The sequence below is a fragment of the Mastacembelus armatus genome, chromosome 15 (genome assembly GCF_900324485.2).
Source record: "Mastacembelus armatus chromosome 15, fMasArm1.2, whole genome shotgun sequence".
In the NCBI taxonomy this organism is placed as follows: Eukaryota; Metazoa; Chordata; class Actinopteri; order Synbranchiformes; family Mastacembelidae; genus Mastacembelus; species Mastacembelus armatus.
The window spans coordinates 17,046,394-17,068,159 of NC_046647.1; the positions used below are offsets into that span (position 1 = coordinate 17,046,394).

At 41.4% G+C, this 21,766-nt stretch overlaps 1 protein-coding gene and 1 long non-coding RNA gene across 11 annotated transcripts in view; one reads left to right on the forward strand and one right to left on the reverse strand.

The window, feature by feature from the left end:
• The window catches only part of LOC113131937 (uncharacterized), a 32,644-nt gene that overhangs the window by 6,252 nt on the left and 4,626 nt on the right, over positions 1-21,766 (forward strand). The gene's annotated exons all lie outside the window — the stretch shown is intronic.
• The window catches only part of pax2a (paired box 2a), a 29,621-nt gene continuing 10,929 nt past the window's right edge, over positions 3,075-21,766 (reverse strand). For 4 of the 10 annotated variants that reach the window (XM_026309703.1, XM_026309700.1, XM_026309701.1 and 1 more), the window contains 6 exons: positions 16,966-17,141; positions 14,765-14,885; positions 8,890-9,105; positions 7,663-7,764; positions 6,083-6,169; positions 3,075-5,907 (listed from right to left, as the gene is read on the reverse strand). In XM_026309703.1, the coding sequence (XP_026165488.1) occupies positions 5,831-5,907; positions 6,083-6,169; positions 7,663-7,764; positions 8,890-9,105; positions 14,765-14,885; positions 16,966-17,141 (779 nt within the window). In that variant the 3' untranslated portion in view covers positions 3,075-5,830. The remainder of the gene's footprint in view (positions 5,908-6,082; positions 6,170-7,662; positions 7,765-8,889; positions 9,106-14,764; positions 14,886-16,965; positions 17,142-21,766) is intronic. The other 6 variants (XM_026309707.1, XM_026309705.1, XM_026309706.1 and 3 more) reach the window with 2 other exon arrangements.

Sequence of the window (21,766 nt, forward strand, 5' to 3'; positions counted from 1 at the left end):
CATCATGTGTTTGGCCTGACAGTGACTGGGTGTTGGTAGCGGAGGGGGTGGAGGCGTTGTGGACTGTGTGTGTGTTGGGGAGGGGGTGAAGCGGCATGGGGAGCCAGTCAGAGGTGGTGGGGGTTGGTGATTGTGGCCTCCCACTTTCCTTTCTCCCCTCTTTGCCTCATCTCTTCTTCTTCCTGTGTCCTACTGGATATGCAGAAGGCTGGATGCCCTTGTTGCACTGTTTTACTAAAACAGTTGGGACTCAAACAACCCCTCCCACTCACTCGGTCAAACTGAAGATCCCCTCTCAGCTTGAAGGAGGCACGCAGGTTAGTGCTACCCCATTTTACCCATTTTGGCCTTTTGTTATGCCCTTACACCCTTCCTACTTAATTTCAAATCACTCCCCACCACTTCATGTGCCTGCACAAATGCAGGAACACCATTCCTCGCCCCACAGCTCCTGATCCCTTTCGGAGAGTGACATAATCAGGTAGCGAGACACATTTAGTGCTTAATTACACAATGTGTCGCACAATGGCTATTCAAAACGATAATTTAGCTTCTGAAGGCAAATTGCTCTGCACTGCTGTCTGATCTAACAGCCATGGGATTGGTATAATAGCATATAGTTGGCAGATGAGGCCTGGGTTGAGAAATGCAGCAATTGCATTTCTCCAGACAACCCTCCGACTGCTCATTATTCTAATTATGAACTATGCTGCAGTACAGGATGCACCCAGAACCCGAGCATCCTTTGAGCTTGAACATGGAGGAAACCTCTTTAGGCTGTGTTGAGTCAATCACCGCTCACTCATTACAAACATCACAAAGTCATGTTCTTGTCGCCTGGATGGTCTCACCCGTCGACAGTGAAAATAACCTCATAATCATTGTCTCTCTGACTCCCCTGCCACACTGAAATAATCTTAGCATGAGATGGTGATTTATTTCCAAAAGAAGGCTTTCACAAACCTTTATTTTAATTTTCAAAGCCTTTCGTCCTTGGGTCAGGATGATAAACATGCAGTTGGTTCTTCAGGGACACTTCAAGACTCTTCATCCTCTTCAAGTCAAGCACATTCATTTTCAAGATACTAATACATAGTAAATAATATTTTCAACTGGCAACACTTAAAGGCGCGCATTATACCACAGACCACCATACTGCTGCCTCTTCCCAACCCAAATCCATTTGGGATTAACAGAGTTAACGAAGGCAGCATTGTGAACAATGCTGCACCCATGCAGCCACTAATTAAAACCGCTTCTAATGAGGGCTCGTTGATTGACACAGCAGCGTTGGCCTCTCCCCTCACTAGCATCAACTATGACAGCCACATGATGAGGCTGATGACAGGCTCCCATGAAGGCAGATGACAGTATGTCACTGCTAGACCACCACCAACCCTGAACAATACCACACTCATAAGATGCCCTGAGATCCAGTGAGTTTTGGATCATATATGTTTACACTGAGGATAATGATCATAAGTTGAATAGTGTTTACAGTGTGCTATGTCAGTGTTGATTCTGTTCAAAGGAAAGAGGAGGGTGGGAAAGAAGGGGCATTTGTATTAATTTCTTTTGGGTTACTTCTGTAATCTTTGTTTTTTGAAGTACTTAATAGGTTGAAAATTATTTAAACTAAACTTTTAGAAGTTTATAGGGGAGATGTCTCTTTGCTAGAGCTGCTAACAACTAATCGAATCCTGAAACAAGGTGCCCTAAGTACTGCTTTTTTGAAAGGAGTTTTGTAGTGTATTATTTATGTTTATCGTGTATTTTAATGTGAACTGTCAGTCTGCAAAGTTAAATAGTACAGTGAGTTTCCTCTAGACTGTAGTGAGGTAGAAGTATTAAGTAGCATAAAATGGAAATACTCAACTAAAATAAGATTTTACACAAATACAGTACTTGAGTAAATGTAGACACTTATTTTCCACCACTGATGTTGCCTTATCTAATGCAGTGTTTTGTTTGAATAAGCTTGTAATTTCAAACAGTTACTTCAGACTATGTCCAGCAAGCAGCTTGTTAAAATTGACTTTTTCCACTGTATATATTACCAGTGACAGACATGAATCATGCCAAAGAGGCCTAGCTGTAGGGCATCACCAAGCCAAGCTGACAATGAGGGTGAAATGTTTGAGTAAATCGTGCGCAGGGCCGATTGGCCCCCATGGCAGGGCCTCTCTGTGTGGGTCTGAGAAGCCCCAAGGATGACAGGTGCTTTTCGTAATGCCTAACTGATGAGAGCCAATCAGTGTGCCCCATTCTGCTGGTGTGTGTCTCTTCTCCTGTTGTTGTCATCTGGCCTGCTAAAGTAAAGATGAGCTTGACAGACAGATGCATCAGGGTTCACAGTTTATTGGTTTCTGCGAGAGAGCCAGATATGCCAATTTAGACAGGGTAGTGACAAAAAAGTTCCCATCTAAATGGAATAATTTTACCACTGGGAATACTCAGCTGGGAGAAGAGGGAGTGTTAGTGTGTATGTGTGGCGTTTTTTTTTTTTTTTTTTTTTCTTTTAACAAGGCCTGAATGACAAACACATAGGACAGTTAGTGGTTGACAGAAACAGCAGCTTTTGATGCTTCACAGGGGATCCATGAAATAAACAATAGGAGAAAGCAAAGAAATTGAATTGCAACTGGTTGGGTTTGTGTGTTTCTGAGTGGAGAGTGCAGAGAGGAATCGAGCCGGGCAGCAGGATGAACCAATGCATCATTAAATATACTGGAGTCAGAGACTGCCTTCCCAACTGTCCTTCTTTGTTTCCTCCTCTTCCTTCCCCCTTTCTTTTCTCCCTCTGTCCTGCACACACAAATTAACACAATACAGTTGTTCTCTTTGTTGTAGGCTGAACTATTTTAATAGGAATCTATGAGTCCTACACAAGAATAGACACACACTGTGCTGTGCAGCTATCATTTATTTCTCATGTGAGAGCTGTAACCCATATATGTATCTGTAGTTGACTGTTCATAAAACCAAACATCAATACCCTAGCAGAAGGAATGTTCCCCCGGAACCTTGAACTTTGAATTATTTTCTTATGAGGTTAATAATGAGGGGACGCCGAGTCAATGACTGACATATAAAAGAATTTATTTCTCATGTGCACAAAAAGAATTGGAACAGAACTGAAACAGAACAATGATTGAGGCCACAAGGCTTTCCGTATAGATTTTCATCAGAAATCCTTTTTATGTTCATGACACATCTCCTGTATCATCTTTACAACAGCAGAAGAGCCATTCCTTCAGAGGTGCTCCGCTTCCTAAAGCAAAGGCTTGAGCGTGGCGTGCACTCTACGCCAAGTCTTTCTTTTTCAGGTATGTCGAGCTACAAGTAGACAGCAGTAGGCAAATCCCAAGTGCAATTTGTAGAGGATAGTTTCTCTTGAAGAGCAGGACCATGGTCTGTTTCTCCTTTATCTGGTGCCCTCAGCAATGACAGTTATCTCTGGACGATGTATTTGCTCATGAACTACTAAAAGTAAACTTTATCTCGGACGCCTTACACTAAAGCAATGTATTGGTTGTGCAGTTGAGGGAGTGGAGGGAGTGAGAAAAAGTGTGGAGACAGGGCGGAGAGATGGGAGACTAGGAATAAATGGATGTTTTCTATACATGGAGGCATAGATGACTGTAATTTGAATTAACATAGTGATCACGACATCTACTAACAGGACGATATTTTTGATTGTTGCCAAGGACTTCAGTTTGATCACATCTTCGGTTAAGAGAATTTGTGGAAACCAGAGAAGAAACCATTTCACACTGGAAGTCTTTTTTTGTATTGAATGTTTTTTTTTTGTTTTGTTTTTTTTTTTTTTTTGCTGTTCTCCATGGGGATTACTTGTTCTGAGCCCAACAACAAAAGATGATACAGAAAGCCATTTAACTCATTGCATAGTGACATAAAACATCATCATGACAATAAAATAAACTGACAAAGACAACCTATGTGATGTTAGCATCTGAAACCTGCTACAGATGTAGCCACAGGTTATACAGTAGTTGTGCATTTCCTCAGAGCACAACGTTACATTAAGACACAAATGTAATGCACGTTTTTTTTTTTTCAGTCTGTATATCTACAAAGGGAGCCAGTACATTAGTATGATACTGCAATGGTGTGTGTGTATGTGTGATATTATTTACAGAGAAGAATTGTCTTCACATTATTCACAAATCATTCTACAAAGCAGCATTTGTTGCAACTGTTGGAATATTGATTCATTGAAGTTTACCTTTTTCATTACAGTCATATGCATCATGTTGTTTGCCTGTCGAAAAGTCACGGCATACATGTTCAGTGTTGACTACTTATTTAAAAGATAATACTGCTTTATTTATGCATACATATACTGTAAATAAAATATTAAATATCAAACTAAGTCTTTGGCAAATGTAGTTAAAAGTACATTCACAAAATATTTTCCAAAAAGCAAACTGAATCACTATTTCCTTTCAGTCCCAATGGAGAGTTGAACGTAACTTAAGGAGGATGGAGGAAACATGCTTGTAAAGGCAGTTAACTTCGTTGAACAGGCATGAATTTAGGTTGAAAAAAAAAAAAAACAGAGGTTGTAAGGCAATTGTTGAAGCTAATTTACAGTCGGTTTGCGCCAACTGTGTGCAGCTTTCTAAACTGTTTAGGCATCTAGTGGTATGACTAAGTAGCTGAATGATGTATAACCCAGGAGAATTGAAATTTGATCATGTAGCCAAGGAGCTATGGCTTCCAGTATCTTCGGAAAGGTTTACTCTGAAAAAGACACTCGCTCAAAAACACGTCTGTCTGTCTGCTTTGTGTTTTTACACCTAAAACAAATGTTTTTAACTCATGTTTTAACTTAATTGAACTTAATTTTAAGTGACTATACCAAATAAAGCAAATAAGCTGAGGTTATAGGGCAACAAAAAGAGCAAAATATAATCATGCATGGACATGGACATGACTGGAAAATGAGGAAACTGACAACTATTCTGAATTTTTTTTTTAAAGATTTAAATAGTGACAGAAAAAAATAATTTAAAGTATTCAAAATTCTGGCAAGGCCATTTTGAGGTCAAAATTACCACAATTTTTAATACTTCAAAAAATGACTTACATTTTTACATCTGATTGTTTGCCACGGGGGTCAGTCTATATAGGGTCAGTAAAAGTTATTGGACATGCTGTGTTTGTCTGATGATGTAGGTGGGACTGGAGAAATGGGAGCAGAAATTGTAGTCAAAGCACCAGAGTAAAGCCTGCCCTTCAGTGTGGAGCCAGCATCTCATTAAGTGTGGGGGGGCACAACACTGATTCAAGTCGCTGCATCATCGAGCTATGGGACCATTGTTATCTCCCCTGGACTTTTCTCTTTAGAGCAGAAAAATACTGCAGTTCGTTACTTAAAGGAATGTGAGGATCCATGAATAAAATAACAACAACAACAACAGCAACAAAGGAACAAAAATAAAAACCCACAACATTTTTTTCCACATGGTAGTCTTCACACTGTTTTTCTTCAATTTATATTTTATAATATATATATTTATATAATCTCTTAAAGTCATTCTGGAAATGTTCAGTCCTGTGAGAGAGTGAGGGCATTAAGGGTAAGTTCTGAATGCCCAAGGGCACTTTTGGCCCACAATGTGTAACGCTGAAGCTGGGCTAGATGCACCGGTGTCGAGCTCACTGATGCTTTCTCCACATCACATAAGATCACGGGACTTTCCTTTGGAATTCCACCTCTCTTCTGTTTGAACTCAGTGTTTCTCAGACGGGGACAATATGGAGGCCGAAGCCCTGGCCCTGCAGTTTGAACTGGTCTCCGTGGTAACTAGTGGCGGTCGTAGGCAGTGGCAGCAGTGGGTGGTGCGGAGCCACGGGATGCGGCACTATAATAATAAGGGGAACCTGAAAGTTAACAGAAGAACGAGCCGTTGGAAACCGTGAGGTCAAACACGACATAAGAAACAACTAAATCTCTAAGGACTGAGAATACTACTTTTTATTATTGTCTTCAGAAAAGCTGATTAAAATACAACATGCTTGACAGTTTTTAGGCCTATTATATAAAACAACCACTTACTTAGTAATGCTGGATTACTGAACCGCCATGCTTCATTGTAAGTGGTGTATTGTGGATGAGAGTAAGGGTTTCCAGAAAAGTCCCCCCCTAGAGAAGAAATCGTTAAAAGCAAACATTAGCAATGAGGACCAAACAAAAACAAAGTGACGGACAGCTTTCAGAAAATATTAAGCTGTAAACAAAACTTTTTTTACATTTTACATTAGAGGTACGTTACAAACATGTCACATAATGTTTCTAAGGCACCTTGGTCCTGGCTCCATAGTCCCTTTAGGTACAGTAAACTGATTATTTTATTAATCCTCTGTAAGTCTTCAGGATTTCCTCTATTCTTTCTTTAGAGCTTTTATTCTGCTTTTAAACAACGATGCTTCGCTTCAAAATGTCCTAATAGGTTCTGAGAGACTCTCATTCCCTCTTTGTCCTCCAGTGCAGGTCGTGGTGGAGAGGACGGGAGGCTGAGGGGATGTCAGAGAGCGATGCTGTGGGTCCACAGGTTTCTTTCTTTTATGAGACTATAAAGGCTGGGTTTTATATGAAGCTGCTGAAGAATGGCCTTTGCTTTAACAGTGTTTGGGACCGATCACTAAATCTTAGTTATTCACCACCAGATGAAAAAACACAACCCTACAACCCTTGGATTAATAAGGCATTTCTACATGGGTGCTTGTATATGTTTTTGGGTAAGAATGTCCCTAAACATGTCCGAGTGGCATATAATCCAATAGAGCAAAACAAATTTTCATAATTTGATGTTAATATAAGCATTTACCTCCATGTCCATCTTAAAATGTTGTCCTTCTGCACAGTGAGCTTGCTTGTAAATATTGTGCCCCTGCTTTGATTATTGGTCAGTGTGAAAGGTACATGTCTCAGAGCAATAAAGGGAATTGTGTTTTCAGTTGTTCTAGTTGATCTACACATTCTGGCAGCTATAGCCTCCTCACTACTGGTCGTGTAACTCAAGCTCATCCCTGAGAGAGATAGTGATTTAAATATTTACAGGCCCTCCACGCCTCTGTGTTTTGACCCTTAACTGTTTGCTGTGAACCTGAACTGCAGGTTAAGTAGAGGGGAAAGAGATACGCTTTGCAGCCCTGGGTGGCCGGGGAGGCGAGGAGAAGAGCAAAAGCAGTGTTTATCGACAGGGCTGGTGAGAGTGTGCTGTGTGGACACGGCAAGGGTAATGAGCGCTGGGAGCTGGAGTGTAACTGAGAGGAACTGTCCTATCTCACGGCCACTGATTGTGGTGATCGCCTATCGAGTTCATCTAATGTCCTCGTCCGCAGACGCTAACCACACGCTAACCGCAGTCTAACAAACCTATAACAAGCTCTTTCTTCAATCCTTGGAGTCAGAAGCAATGCTTTAAGGTTCCTTTGGCTTCTCAATTGTGAATCTGTGTTTGTATGTGTCTCTAGTATACACGTGTACTGTTAAAGACATCATAGAAATGCATTACCACTTGTTTGTGACCTCTACTTCTTAAAACAAGATCAACTGAAGGGGACTATCTAGTGAAAATAAAACCTGTAAAAGTAAAATTAATGGCATCATAAAAAGGGAATAGTGTCACCTACCAGGAACCATTCCAGCAAGCGTGGAGGTGGGGTAGCTGCCTTGTCCTGTGGGGGGGACATGAGGCGGGTAGCCAGGTAAAGTAGTACTGGCCATGTCTCGACCTGCAGGCACACAGGGGGAAAACAGCTATGTGGACGCTTAAAAACAGAAATATGTTTATAGATATTATTTAATTTATATAGTACTAATCGTATACTGTAAATGTAATCACAGTCTGCTTTATGTTCACACACGCAGCATTTTTTTTGAGTGAAGAAATTTTGTGCCACATAGTGCAGAATTTTGTCACCAGAGACCAGGTTTTGTCTTCTGAGTCCTGCATGTTGGTTTACCTTTGAGAAGTATGTGATTTTGATTAAGTCTCAACATGACCATAAAAATGCTTATAATGATTTAGCAATTTTAGTAATGACTGAGAAACAAATGAAATAAATCATCAGTTAACATTTTACTGATATGTTTTGTATCTAAATTTCACGAATTGCCAGATGCATAATAAAAGTTTTGTCATTATTATTGTTGAAAAAATTGACAGGGGCATCAGGTCAGTAAGTTTCCTTCAAACTTCATATTCTGGTGCAAAAGTGTTACACATGAATGTCATCTCTAGTAGGCACAGAAGATAATTTAGTAAACCATTATAGCAACAGTGACATTTTGTTTTATGTATGGATTTATTTATTTATTTATTTTGATGTAGAGTAAACAAGGCACAAATTAAACTCACTAAAGTGAAGTGATGCACATAGTCACACATAATAAAAAACCACAGGGAGCTACAGGTCTAAGGCAGGCCCTCTGCATCAGCCCCTATGTCTCTGCCTCTGCACCCCACCCCACACAGCCACCCCTTTTTGGCCTCATCTTGCCCCCCCAGACCTCAGACCTGTCATGGGGTTAGAAGGACCTGGCGCCTATTGTTAACTCAAGAGACAAGCAAAGGGTCAAAGCTGGAGAACAGCAGGGTGGAAAGGGGGAGAGAACAGTTGCTGTTAATGAGGGGCAAACAGTCAGTTTTGCTCCTTAACACACAATAACAGTGCTGCAAAGCATGATGGGATTGATGGCTTTGCAACATGAGAGGCAGTCGCTTTAATTTGGTGTATGTTTTGATAATTACTAAATTATTTAATGGAACACAGATGTGAATTAAAAAAAATCAACTGAACAGACTGAGCTTGATTGAATTTTGATCTGGTTGTGGGGCCTTAAGGGTAAAGTTGTACCTGCTATAAAGGGCTGGCTGGCATACTGGCTGTAGCAGGAGCCGCGGGCATGGGCGGGATAGCTGGGAGTAGAGGCATCTACAGAGAGGCTGCACTGGTGGGGCAAGATGTCAGCTAGAGCAGAGTCCCCAACAGAGCAGGGGGTGAAGGGGGCAAAGGATGCCTCATGGGGCTCCCGCTTTAGACACATGGAAGGTGGATATGATGGGTGAGAGTCTGCCAGGTGGAAAAAAAAGAAAAGAAAAAAAAAACTAGATATATGTAGACATGTAAATCCTCACATACTGTACATACGTTCAGTTCAGTCACTCCGTTATATGGTGGGATGAATTTATAGCTCTCTATATGTCCAAGTAACTAAAAGAAAACAACTGTAGGCTACGAAGGCAAAAACAAATCAAATCTGTTGCAGCAGAAGTTTGGAGATTTGTCATGCACATGACCACAAAGCAATAACTCAAACAGAAGGTGGACTCCAAATTCTTAACAGATTTGTTGTATGAATTAAAAGGAGCCCAAAGGATGGGTAACACTACAGGAAGCGCCCTTGCTAGTATACATAAACTTTTCTTTATGTAACTTTTCTACCAACTCAAGATGAGACATTTCATATGAATTTTGAATAAATAAGCAGTCTTAAGCAGTTGATTTCTTCATTTACATAGCTTATAATAATAATAATCTCATATGCATCCAGCTGTGATTCATTCACATAAGTGAAAACATACACCAGTGAAATGTAGAACACCAACACCACATCGCGCCTGATCAATCAAGCTCAAATGCATAAAAAATTTCCCCACGGTTTTAGGAAAACAAACAACATAATCTCACGGCTGCTTTCGCACAACAAGATCACTCCCACAAATAACCAAACAATTGGCTTGCAGAGTTCAAAACCCTACACTTTGAACTAATTTGGCTGATGAGTTGTGGCATCTTTTATTTTACCGGCTCTGCCTCTCAAACCTACACAATCAATGTGAGCTCTGTCTCTGGCCTCTCCACGTCTGCTGCAGAGCCTGTTCTGTTCGCTGGGGCCTGGAGGGAGACACGGCTCTTTCCCGTCACCATGATAGCCTCATTAGCTGCTTCCCCCATCATTGTTGTTTTACAACAGTACTGTGTGTTGCGATTCCTCATTAAGATAAGGGTGGTTCTGTGGAAGGGGGGAATACAACCCTATGAACCTAACGCTAGGAAATCAGGTTGACTGTTTTCCCAAAGAAATCTATTGCAGGTTCCCTAAATCTTTTTCTCCCTCTTTGTCATTGTGACAATTGCAAATGTGGATTTAGACAGAGGAGTTCAAAACGCACCAACTACCTTCATGCCATTGTTATAGAGGAAACAACACAATGTGCAAGTACGTTTTTGACTTATTAAATCATTAAAAAGAATAGCTACCATGAATTCCTGGCATGAACAAAAGTAGTCTAATGAGTGGGCTTCCCGTTTAATTGGATGGACCAAAACTTTGTCACATGCACTGTACAAGTATGTCATAAATTTATTGGAAGGATGGTTTGCTTTGTATCGATTGCAAATGGCTGCACTCAGTTCAGCTCTTCAGTTAATAGCTACCATGTAGTGTATAGTGGTCTTTAGAGTTAAAACAGCTTTCAAACAATCAATTACCCTGTGCTTGATTTTGGATACATAACAAAAATTCATTCACATAAAACAGTACAGCAGATGATGTTAGCAGTTAGCCTCTGTCAGAAATACTTTGAAAGCGCTATATACCTTTGCATTACCATTTCTACATCCACAGCAAGCCTACACCACTTAGCAGGAATTTCACAGCCAACCAAGACATTAAAATTAATTGAACAGCCGCACAGCAGTCATAATTAAAAAAACATAAGGTAAAAAGGAATATACACTCTACATAATCCAAACATCATTTCACTTTAGAAAAGTGGATTGTCAATTAAGTGAATCTTGCTCACACAATGCAGTATGTCATCATTCTGATGACCACTTTTACCGTCAGGGTGCCCCTGGGCCTCCTAACTTTTCAGACATTAATCTGAATATTATGATATCATCTAAGGTGCTAAATATGAATCCCAGAATCTGTTTACACCATATCTGATACTTCTTTACTACTTGTGTAGGCTTGTGTTTTCTCAGCGCCTGAGTAACTGTTGTCAGACAGACAGGGGTTACGAAGCAACAACAACCAATACAAATGCTGCGTTCAAGACCACTGAACTCTGAAACTAATCAGACATGGTGTTGCTTATTGTCCTGGAGACGAGGCAGAGTCTGGGTAAAAGGAGTCTGTCAAATCACAAGCCCTGATGATGGAGATGGAAGATAAACTCAGGGTCCTTGGGGACTCTTCTCCCCAGCAAACACATCTCTGAGAGAGTGGAAATGCTATAGAGTTCTCCAACATCTGTCTCAGCTTCACCACTGATACCACGTCTAGAGACTCCATCAACCATAGAAATGTACTGTTAAGAACCTACAGCAGTCCTCTGAGTGATGCATCCAGATATAGCTACAACAACCTTCTCTCAAGTGAGCATTCATTTTTAAATGTACACCAAGGAACTTTGGTGCGCAAACAATTTACTGGCACAACTCTTGTTTTCAAAAGCTGACATTCAGTTTGCAGAGAACTTTTTCATCCCGACACTATGTTTAAGATCACAGCACAACTTCCGTCTTGTGAGAGGAGGCCAAAGTGATGGAGACGTGACTGCAGAGACGTCAGTGTTTATCTTACCTCAATGGGGACACATTCATATTTTATTCAAGTACAGCCAGTTAAATCTCTGCCTTCACTCTTAGGCATTGTAGAGGTGGTAATTTATAATCACATAACACCAGAAAGAGACAAAAAAAGAGCGATTGTCAAAGGCTGCTGCCACTGGTGAGCAAGTAAAGAATATTTGTGGCGCTAAATAGCTTGAATTCCCCATCCACAGGTTTAAAGTCATTCATTATCAAATGTGTGCTCAAAGGTTAGTGTTCTATTGCGGGGGGTGATATAAACATTAATTTCCGAGCTTGGGGCTGCAGGCGTTAACTGAGCTGAGACAAGCCGTTTGTCACTAAGCTGCACAACAGGCACTGCAAGTTAGGTGGCTGCTTGATGTTTTCCATGCAGCAGAGAATAGCCAAGTGCCAAGTCATAAAATAGTGTGGTGTGTATTTCATATGAAATTAATCTGAAATAAAAACACCCCACCACCAATATGTACATTTTTTTTTTTTCATTTTTCGCTCAGGTATGAAGAGAAACAGGTGAAGCGATATAAAGAGAGATGAAAAAGAAGTCGATCTTCACACACATCTGCTAGAGGTCCAGTAGGTCAGAGGGGTGCCCATTTACACCCAGCCTCCCCACAGGTTGTGGTGAAAGTGATTGTCAAGCCCAGTCTGCACAGAGACTACTGAACTGCCATTTGCAAACATTAGAAATATGTAATTTATTATTTCTCTTTAGGGGGACAGTTTTTTTTTTAATATGAAGGTGACAACACCGTGAAAGTTTCTTTAAATATTTTAAACCTAACCATATTCATTGAGCAGGAGAGAAATCACTTGTAAATGATTGGTGCTTTTCAGTGCCCTCAATCTCTTTCTGACTGGGCTTCCTAGGTAAACCGCCTCTTTCACACTTTAGGGTAAACAGAGGACACAAAAGATCGCCAACATTGCTTGTGCAAGCGTCCTTGGAATGCAAAACTGAGCACTTCATTAATCATTCTTCTTTAATAGATTATGCAAATTTCAGGACATAAAAATCAACAAGATCAATAACTATATGAATTTTAATTGGGAGCAGAAAACATTTAAAGAATGAATATAATCTCATAGCTCCATCCAGTATGAGAGCATAATTTATTGATAATTGGATCTCAGCCTAAATGGTGGAAGGTAATTTAGCATTTTTTCAGCCTTGGCATACATTCCTATTTACAGGGTTTGCTAATGGCAGAAAAAATAATATTATGCACTAACAACCTACACCCAATCAAATGCTTTATGCATTACTCTGCATAGTTGTGAAAATTAAGTAATAAAAGTTTACTGGATATTACTTCTGAGTTTAATTTGGTGCTCAGAATACTCAAACACATTTTTAAATGGCTATACCAAAGTATGTTGTCATCTTCAAAAAGTTTTGTTAGTTCTTTTCATCATTATACAATCTGAGGTCCTTCACTTTATCATTTTAGAAGGCCCAAAGCCCCCAGGTGGCTTGGAGGCCACCTGCTATGAGGCTGCTCCCCAGAGCGAGACCGCTTTCACAGGGGGAGCCCAGCATAAAAGAGAAAAAAACACACCTTTCTTCTCCTGAGGCCCAACTTTCTGGGGCAAATCTACCTCCCACATATTCAGGACTAAAAAAGGGGTCTTTCTTTTCCCATAGCGCTGTACCTGAGTCTGGGGCTGGACCATAGGGATCATCTGAGAAGGGCCACTGCTGTTTTCAATCATGCTGCCCTCCTCTTTACTTACGCTCCCTCTCACACACACACATACACACAAATACACACCACAGTGGACTCATTGACATTGATGCCCACCGCATAATTATGGGCATTTTATTAAAAGCCCGGCATATTATTCTCGAGTCAGTGTGGCCATCAGCAAACCTAACCTCTCCTGGGAAAGAGCCTCAGCAGCCACAGTGAAACAATATTTCAATTAACCAGGCTGCCATCAACCTCGACAGCCGAGTAAAAGAAGCCATAGTGCAATAGAGGTTGGGTTATAGGGAGTTATATGATACAGATAGTTAATACTACATGATATTCAATACACTGCACCTGCCAATACTTGTTGGCTGAAGTTGAAGTTACTATTAAAAACAGCAGCCACTTCATATTTAGGAAGAAAACCTGTAATTTCAGTGTTTCTTTGACTGACTGTATATATTTCTCTCTCCACAGCACTAGGCACACGGCCAGCCACAGCACTATTCCAACTACTGTCAATCAACAGGCTATCATAGCCTTTGATGACAATGTCGTGTCATGGTGAGAACAGCAGCTGTCTCTTATGAGAAGTGCTCCCAGTCAATCTGTTAGCAGGCCAATCCACGCTAACACAATAGCTGGTTAGGAGCAGTGTGTGAAAGGCCTGTAGGATTTAATGGGCTCAGATGATATATCGCCTGGCTCTGCCTCTGAGAAATAAACACATAAGAGAGCCACAAAAAGTGGCTTAATAGAGCTTTTTCATTTGATGATAATAATTTTATATCACTGGAAAATGTATGTGCCATAAAGAAAAAGCTTTAAAATCCAATCCAGTTGATGAGTCAATGATGATGCAGTATCTTATATAAGAAGCAACTGATTTGTTTCTGATACGCACTCAGTTGAACGAATTTGATCAAAAAAATATTTGTAGAGTTTTATATTTAAATACACAGAATGAATCAGTACCTGTAAAAGTGGTAACTAAAAGTAAATACCTACATTATTACTGATATGATGCAGCTGTAATTATGGTCAATATACTACCATGTTTTCCAACTACAAGTAACTCAACATGTTGCTTGTGATGATCATTGGACTGAACTTTACGAAACTGGCGTGGTGGAGAAAGTTTGCATAGGTTTTGAAAACATCAGTAGAAAGCTAGGCGACAAAGGAAAAATTTGAGGTATATACTTCCTTGTTAATATTGATAATCATCAGGACTGTCACTGCACGTGCTCAGTTTGGTGGAGCTGCTTTTCAAACCGCCGGTCTATGATGGTTGGTGTTCAGCAGTATGAGAGCACAGCTAAATACATTATATTTTGAACACTGAGTCGTGTAAGTTCGACTGCCTCGTTGCAGATGACTTTGACCTGCTGCAGCTGTGTGTTCTTTTAGGGATCAATGTAGCGTGAGTCAGATTGTACCTGTCACAACAGAGTAGCTCTGGGAGACACTGGAGGCGAGGTCGGAGCTGGCGCTGGTGGAAAGGCTCGGCTTGACGTCCTCCAGGCCGGCGTTCAGTGATGGGAGAGAGTATTCATTTGCCTGCACACAAAGACAAATGCAAACATGTCAGTGAAGAGCTCCATGTGTGAGTAAGTAGCATGGCAATTAGCAGTTCAGACTGTCTATAAAATATCATTTCACATTCCACCAGAATGGGGTTATGATGGGCTTAATATTAATGCCTACTATGTTCAAGCCTGCTTTAGGTGCCAGATTTGGACCAGATCTCTGAGTTTATGGGACAATATGTAGAGTAAGTCCAAAGGAAACCTCTGGTGAATCTGAGGAAGCTTTCTGTGATCCTCTGGCTGTATTTCCTTTTGAATATTTCCTGTGAATTCAGGGAAAACCCCCTCCCACCTCGTCCCATCTCCACTCTCTGTGCTTTACCAAGACCCATGATGTATGCATGCATTAGGGCTTGTCTGAGAAGAAGGCAGAAAGGGAGAGAGGGATGAGAGAGGGATTGGGAGAGGAGTGAAAGGACAGGGTGTCAGCTGGCTCTTTGTGCTCCACTGCAGTCATCCCTGTGACCAGTCAAGGGAGGAGACATTCAGGGCTTTGTTACAGGAGAGACATGTGGTGTGGTTTTTTAAAGGGGAGTACAACCTCAAAATCAACCTTTGTGCTATACCTCCAGGATGAACACATAAAACTGTGTTAATAAAATAATGAAATAGTGTGTATTGTTTTACGCCTTTTATATTTTATTAGTATTTTTTACTTTATATTAGTGGTTTTCATTGCATTTCTTTTCAATCACGATAAAATATACTGTGCAGCTGCAGTCATCTTTCCTGTTTTACAGTTTCTTACAGGTAATAATTCACAATTTCTTATATATAATAATGCAATAGTTGACTGTGCTGCAGAACTTCATGTGAGGATCAACCACCAAGTAACCTCTTTAGTATTTATTCTCTTTAATCTCAGGTTAAGACTCTGCTAGCAGCTGTGTGAATCCTGTTTGTTAATGAGATGACACTTCCTGACCCGACTTCTTTGAAAGGATAAGTGTGTGTACACACATTTGTGTCAGCAAGTGTTTGTATCGCAGTGCGTGTGTGCATCTGTTTGTCTCAATGGGACAGGATCCCACAGGGGCGAGCTGGTGACCCCAGTCTTGTCTGCCTCTATCCCAGATAAACTCTAATTGTCTGCTTACAACTGTTCCCTGGCACTGGGCTGGATGTTCCTCTCTATTCCGCTGGGCCTCAGCAGCACAAGAGCCATTTTGTCATGCAGATGGGCTGTGGGCAGGGCTGGGCAGGGCTGGGCGGAGGGCGAGTGGCAAGCACAGAGGGGCCTGAATGACCTGACCACATGGCTGCCAGAAGTGTGGGAGGGATGAGGCCTATTCAGCCTGGCCTCTTCAAAATGGCTTTTTAATGCTCTAACGCAGACACCAGACAAGCCCCTAATAGCCTAATATCCCACCTTTTCACCAGTTTAAGAAAAGGAGGGGGTGTTGGAAACAGGGAGAAAAAAGGAGGTGCACAGAAAGTGTGGAAAGCAGCCTGATTAATATTACATTAAATTAAAACTGATTTTTCTGGACCATTCTGATGCCGTTTTTCTCCCCCCTCCTCCACCTTCCTCTCGCCTTTTTAATACCTTCTCCTCCACTCTTTGTGATTGCAAGTCATTTCCAATTCGTTTTGGTATTGATCTTGCCGTAGAAATCACTTTGGTAATTAGCTGCATTAGGGGCTGTATAGCAGGCTGAGGGGCTGTCCCTCTGATTTATCGCCGCTGTAATTCCCCGCGATCGCGCAGAGATGAAAATGAACTCAATTAGGGCACTGCTAAGGCGGCATGGGCACCCTCATAGAGTTCCAATACAAAAATTAATAGTCTCTTGTTGTTTAACAGACTAATGAATGTAAATAAAGTTTATCCGCTGTAATAGGCTGTGGGCTTGTAGGTTGCTTTGCGAAAGAAGTTCCACAGAGCTTCTTTGTCACCTTTGTCAGAGTGTAATTCACTAAGTAACGATAGAAATGAATCTGAAGTTATTTTATTGTTGGCTAATACAATTTAAGGACATGCAGGAGGAGAGAAACCAGGGTGTCAGTGCAAAGATAAATGCCAGTGAGTAGGAAGAAACTGGGTGGCCAACCTGTTCAGGTTTGATGTGTTCTGAAGTGGAGAAGACATCAGGGTAAGATGGACGCTCAAACACACGGTCCAGGGCCTCCAGCTGCTGCTGGGTGAAGGCGTCTGCTCGCAGGTGCTTCCTTAAACTCTCCACACTGCCCTGAGAGTCGCTGCCAGGGCCCGAGCCATCAGAGCCATCTAGGGAAAGATGGAGAGGATGAAGGAAAAGGGGTTTTGGGGGACAGTGTTCTGCATCAGGTCGTTGTTTCAGTCTTTTTACTTTTAGATGCTAGATATTATTCTAGCAGGCTAATAACAGTAGTGAGATAAGCATGAGAAAAAAAATTGAGCTCAATGGATATGAGACTGATGGCATGAGGAGCAGTAGTAAATTCAAGGGGACCCACTAGCATGTCTGCCTTTGATCTCCCTCACTGTTTCACTCTCTCTCTCTCCTCCTCTCAGACACATATTCTCAATCAAGCAGCTCCCTTCCTCCCCCCCACCTCTCCTTGTGGCCACCATCAACATGGTCATCATGTGATAGGGCTATGGTAATTGATGGATTACCTTCAGTGCAAATATATACCTGTAAGGGAGAGTGTGTGTTTCAGGAGGAGAAAGTAGGGCTGGCGATCACATACAGAGCCTCTCATTCTGCAAGCGGGAAATGGAGAGCCATTATTTAACTGTACTATTTCCTCCTGAACATATTACCCTCCTGCCTCTCTCTGTCTCTCTTTCTTTCTCTTTCCTCCACATATTGCCTGTCTTCTGGAAAACAGAATGGAGTGGCAACGGTACTCAGGCCCGAATGAGGACGGGGCGTCGGGGGCAAGCGTATGCATTTCCTCACTTGGTCACACTCTATATAAACAAATGAGCCTATGCTTCCCTCGTTCTCCTGATCTCTGACCCTATCAAGTCTGCCAGGGAGCCCACCGCCGGTGCTGAAGCTCTCGCTCTCCTCACTCATCAAGTCCTGAACACTAAAGGGGGAGAAAAAAATCAGCAGCTAAAACCTCTCAGGAACCTCCACTCCACTGCCTGCCTCCTGCCACCCTCCCTTTCCTTCCTATTCCTTGCCACCAACTGCGGATGAGGGCTTTAGCTCCCGTACAAATCTGTCATTCTAAATTTGCAGCAGATTATGTTCTCTCCTGGGCGAGCCAGCGGTGATATATGATATGCAAGGCCGCTATTGATTGCCTGATCCGCCAGCAGAGGAGGGAGGCGAAATGAACTTGGAATGAACATCATGCCTCAACTCATTGTGCGTATAATACTCTACTTAATCCCACATTTTTCTGTGCTATAGAATTCAATTGATCAATCATGTTCCACTGATGGTACCATTTCAGGGGCGTTATTGCCATTCTGCTCGGCTGCTTGACCTTTTTTCAATGGCTGAGGCCAGAGGATGAACCCGACTCGCACCAAGAAATAGATCCATGGAGAGAATGGAATAGAGGACTGCAATTGGGTATGAGTGTGTGCATGTGTAGAGAGGAAGGTGTGTGTAGGTGGGTAAATTTCTGTGTTTCACCACTAAAATATATTGACTTTAGCTTTGTGTAACATTCATGACGGAATCAGTTTTTTCACCTGCCACGTGTTTTACCTTCCATCAGTTAACTGAATATTTTAGCACAGTTTTTTTTTTTTTTTTTTTCTTCAGCTCCCTTGGGTGAAAGGTTGTGTTGCTGGTGGTGGAACAGCATTAGTGTTGCTGTATGAAACTCCTTTGCTGTCTGTGGTACAGAAGTAAATGGAGTCATTAATTACCTCGTATCAGCTGGTCTGAGAAAAGAGGCGAGATCGATCAATAGCAAGTGTTTGTCATTCACTATGGAGGAGCATGGTTATACTCAGCACCCCCTCACACACTATCAGGCCTCCTGAACTGGCAGCAAAAACAGATTTTCATCACAGGATATTTTTTGTGTGCCTTTACTTATTTTCATGTAAAAAAAAAAAAAACAAAACCAAAAAAAAAAAAAAAAAAAATCTTGCTGCCAAAATTAAAAACCTAGTTCTGCACCCTGCTAACTGATTGACCAGCATTTTAACACAAAACACTGAACAATAACAAAATCTATATCAGCAACACATTGTGACCTTGTTAAAAGTTTGGTTACACTGATGTTTAAAGTGAAATGGGCCTAATTTTTAATCATGTTGAGTTCAGATGCACATCTCTTATTCTTCAGTTTGTATGTGAATATTTTTCAAGTTTATATATCCAAAAAAAAAAATCCAAATTTGGCCTTTAAATAAAAATAACACCACATCATTTACTTTGAGAATTCACCATTAGAGTTTCGTGTTTGACATATATCATAAGATAGCTGCAATAAATCAGATTCATCCTTTGACAGTCAGCGTGTCAAGTGGAGTGTGAAGTCTGACTGTCAGAATGTGTGTGTGTGTGTGTGTGTGTGTGTGTGTGTGTGTGTCTCATTGACTGGCTTGTTTCATTTTCTCACTGTTTCTTCATCCTCTTTGGGTGCCTCAGCAGGTATTCTCTTATCACTCCCACAGCACCAGCTGATTGCGTCTCTTTGTTTTAACGCCAAAGTGTGAGGAGATAACCCGAGATAAAAACAATACATTCACACACCATCTCTAAAGCAGTGTACTTTCTGGTAAATACTTTCTTTGATCAGCTTGAACAGACCCATGCTGTTTGACCTTGTTATGTCCAAAAGTTGTATTTCATCATGACCAGTTCAGATGTTTTAAATGGACTGTACAGCTCTGAACCAACCTAACTCACCCAAGACAAACTCAACCAGCCAATATAATACTTTGCCGTCTTGTTTAAGTTGCTGTACGCCTTCAACAAACTAATACTTGAGAACACTCATTTGTACACACACAACCGCACACACACACAAACACACAGAGGTAACCAATGACAGTACCTACTGTGAAACAGACCACAACTGTATCAAAAGCTGATCTGTTTTGCTTTGTCTCTAAGGGGGATGTTAACGTCCTCCCGTGGCACGGTGGCAGTTTATGTCCTTCTTTCATCTCCCCTGTTCCCCTGTGATAAGATAACTCAGTGTAGAGTAGAGGTGGGGGGCTTGTTTGAAAGGCAAATGAATTCCTACACACTGCCTGGCTCTCTCTGTAAATCAATGACACAGGGTTTCCCAGATCAGAGGCTGCGAGTTGACCGTTTACCTATTTGTCCTCTGCTGATAGGCGAAAATGATGCTATCGCAAATTGTGGATCATTTGTTGATGTTTTTAAAAATGCAGTTGAGCTTGAAAAAAAAAAATACAGAAGCAAACAAACTGGTATACCCAGAGGGTGAACACTCCTTCCCTGTAAGCTAGCTATATTTATGAAATCTCTGAAGCGGAAAGGAGAGAGGTGGGTGGGGGAGAGAGAGGGAGAGAGGCAGCAACACTGCCATGGCTGTTAAGATCCTGTTATGTTGTGGCGTGTTTAAGAGCTTTATTAATTCGATTTAGCACCACCAACCAGTGTACTGACTGTCAGCAGGCATAGTGATGCTTATTTGATATTTGCACTCACTGCCAACACTCAGGCTGCGCTGACAGAGTTTTAAAGTACTCTATTTGTTTATTTACTTTAATTCAAATTCTCAGATCCAGGCTAAAGCTGAAGGTTTATAATAAATGAACAAAAGTACACAACTCTATAGATCCAGTTTGAGCCTATAACATTAATTAGAGGACGGCTGGAGTTAAGATGGTAAAAGTAAGGTTTATTGTAAGGTTGGTAGTTTGATTCCTGGCTACTACATAGAAAAAATAAAGCAAACCTCTGCATGAGAAACAAAAGAAATAAAACTTCATTTCAAAAATTTGTAATTCAGATGGTATTTGTGGAGTACACCCTTTCTGTCCTCAACATGACTCCTTTCTCGTCTCTTATTTTTCTTTGTACTCTGCTCTGGACCAGTCATTTAGCTTTGCCACCCTGTGTGGCGAGTATTTGTGGAAATGCAATTAACGTATGCCTTCTTTTTTCTTGCCTTTTCTCCCTCCTCAAGCTGAGTAATGCACCGCTCCATTAATTCTCGGCATTGGCGCCCGTAATTGACTTTTCTCTGACATGATTCCTCTCCATTGAGTGAGTTCCCTCTCCTTATATTTTTGTGACGGAGCTCATTGTATATTGTTTACAACTATACATGGGGTCTCACGCAGACCAATTTGTTAAGTGCAAATGGTTAACCCAAAAGGCTCAGAAGGAAAGCAGGGTACGATAAGAGGAGAAATGAAATGCCGGAGAGACAGAACGATAGAGATGCAGCAGAGAAAGAGGAGGGGGAGAAATGCAATGTGGACCCTTTTGTGTCTTCCTCTAGTGTTGGGGCCCTAACAGCTTCTTGTCTCTATGTTACGCTCTGTGGCCCCTCTCAAACCTGAGCTTTTCTCTCCCACACAGACCCCATCAGGGCCATCATGGTGCTCATGATTCCATTTATTTCTGTCTCGCTCTGGATGCATTTATTTTCTAAAGTGATCCTCTATTGACTCATTGTCATGGACTGGCTTGACTAGCCAACCAGGGTAGGGCCAGGTTCAAATTCATACACCAACTGATTTAAACACCACAAATGGGTCATATGTGTTAAAAGATACACACCAGACAATCTCCAAAAGGACCAAATATCAAATTCGAACAAATCAAAACAGCAACTGTATTCATTTTTCCTCAAGCTATTGAACAAGGTTGATATGACTCTGCCTGCTGAATGCAGTCGTTCTTTTATGTCATGAATGAACAACCTGCTAGGCCATATTTTTCCCTCCCTGCTCACACACTCATCAGCTCTTTCTAC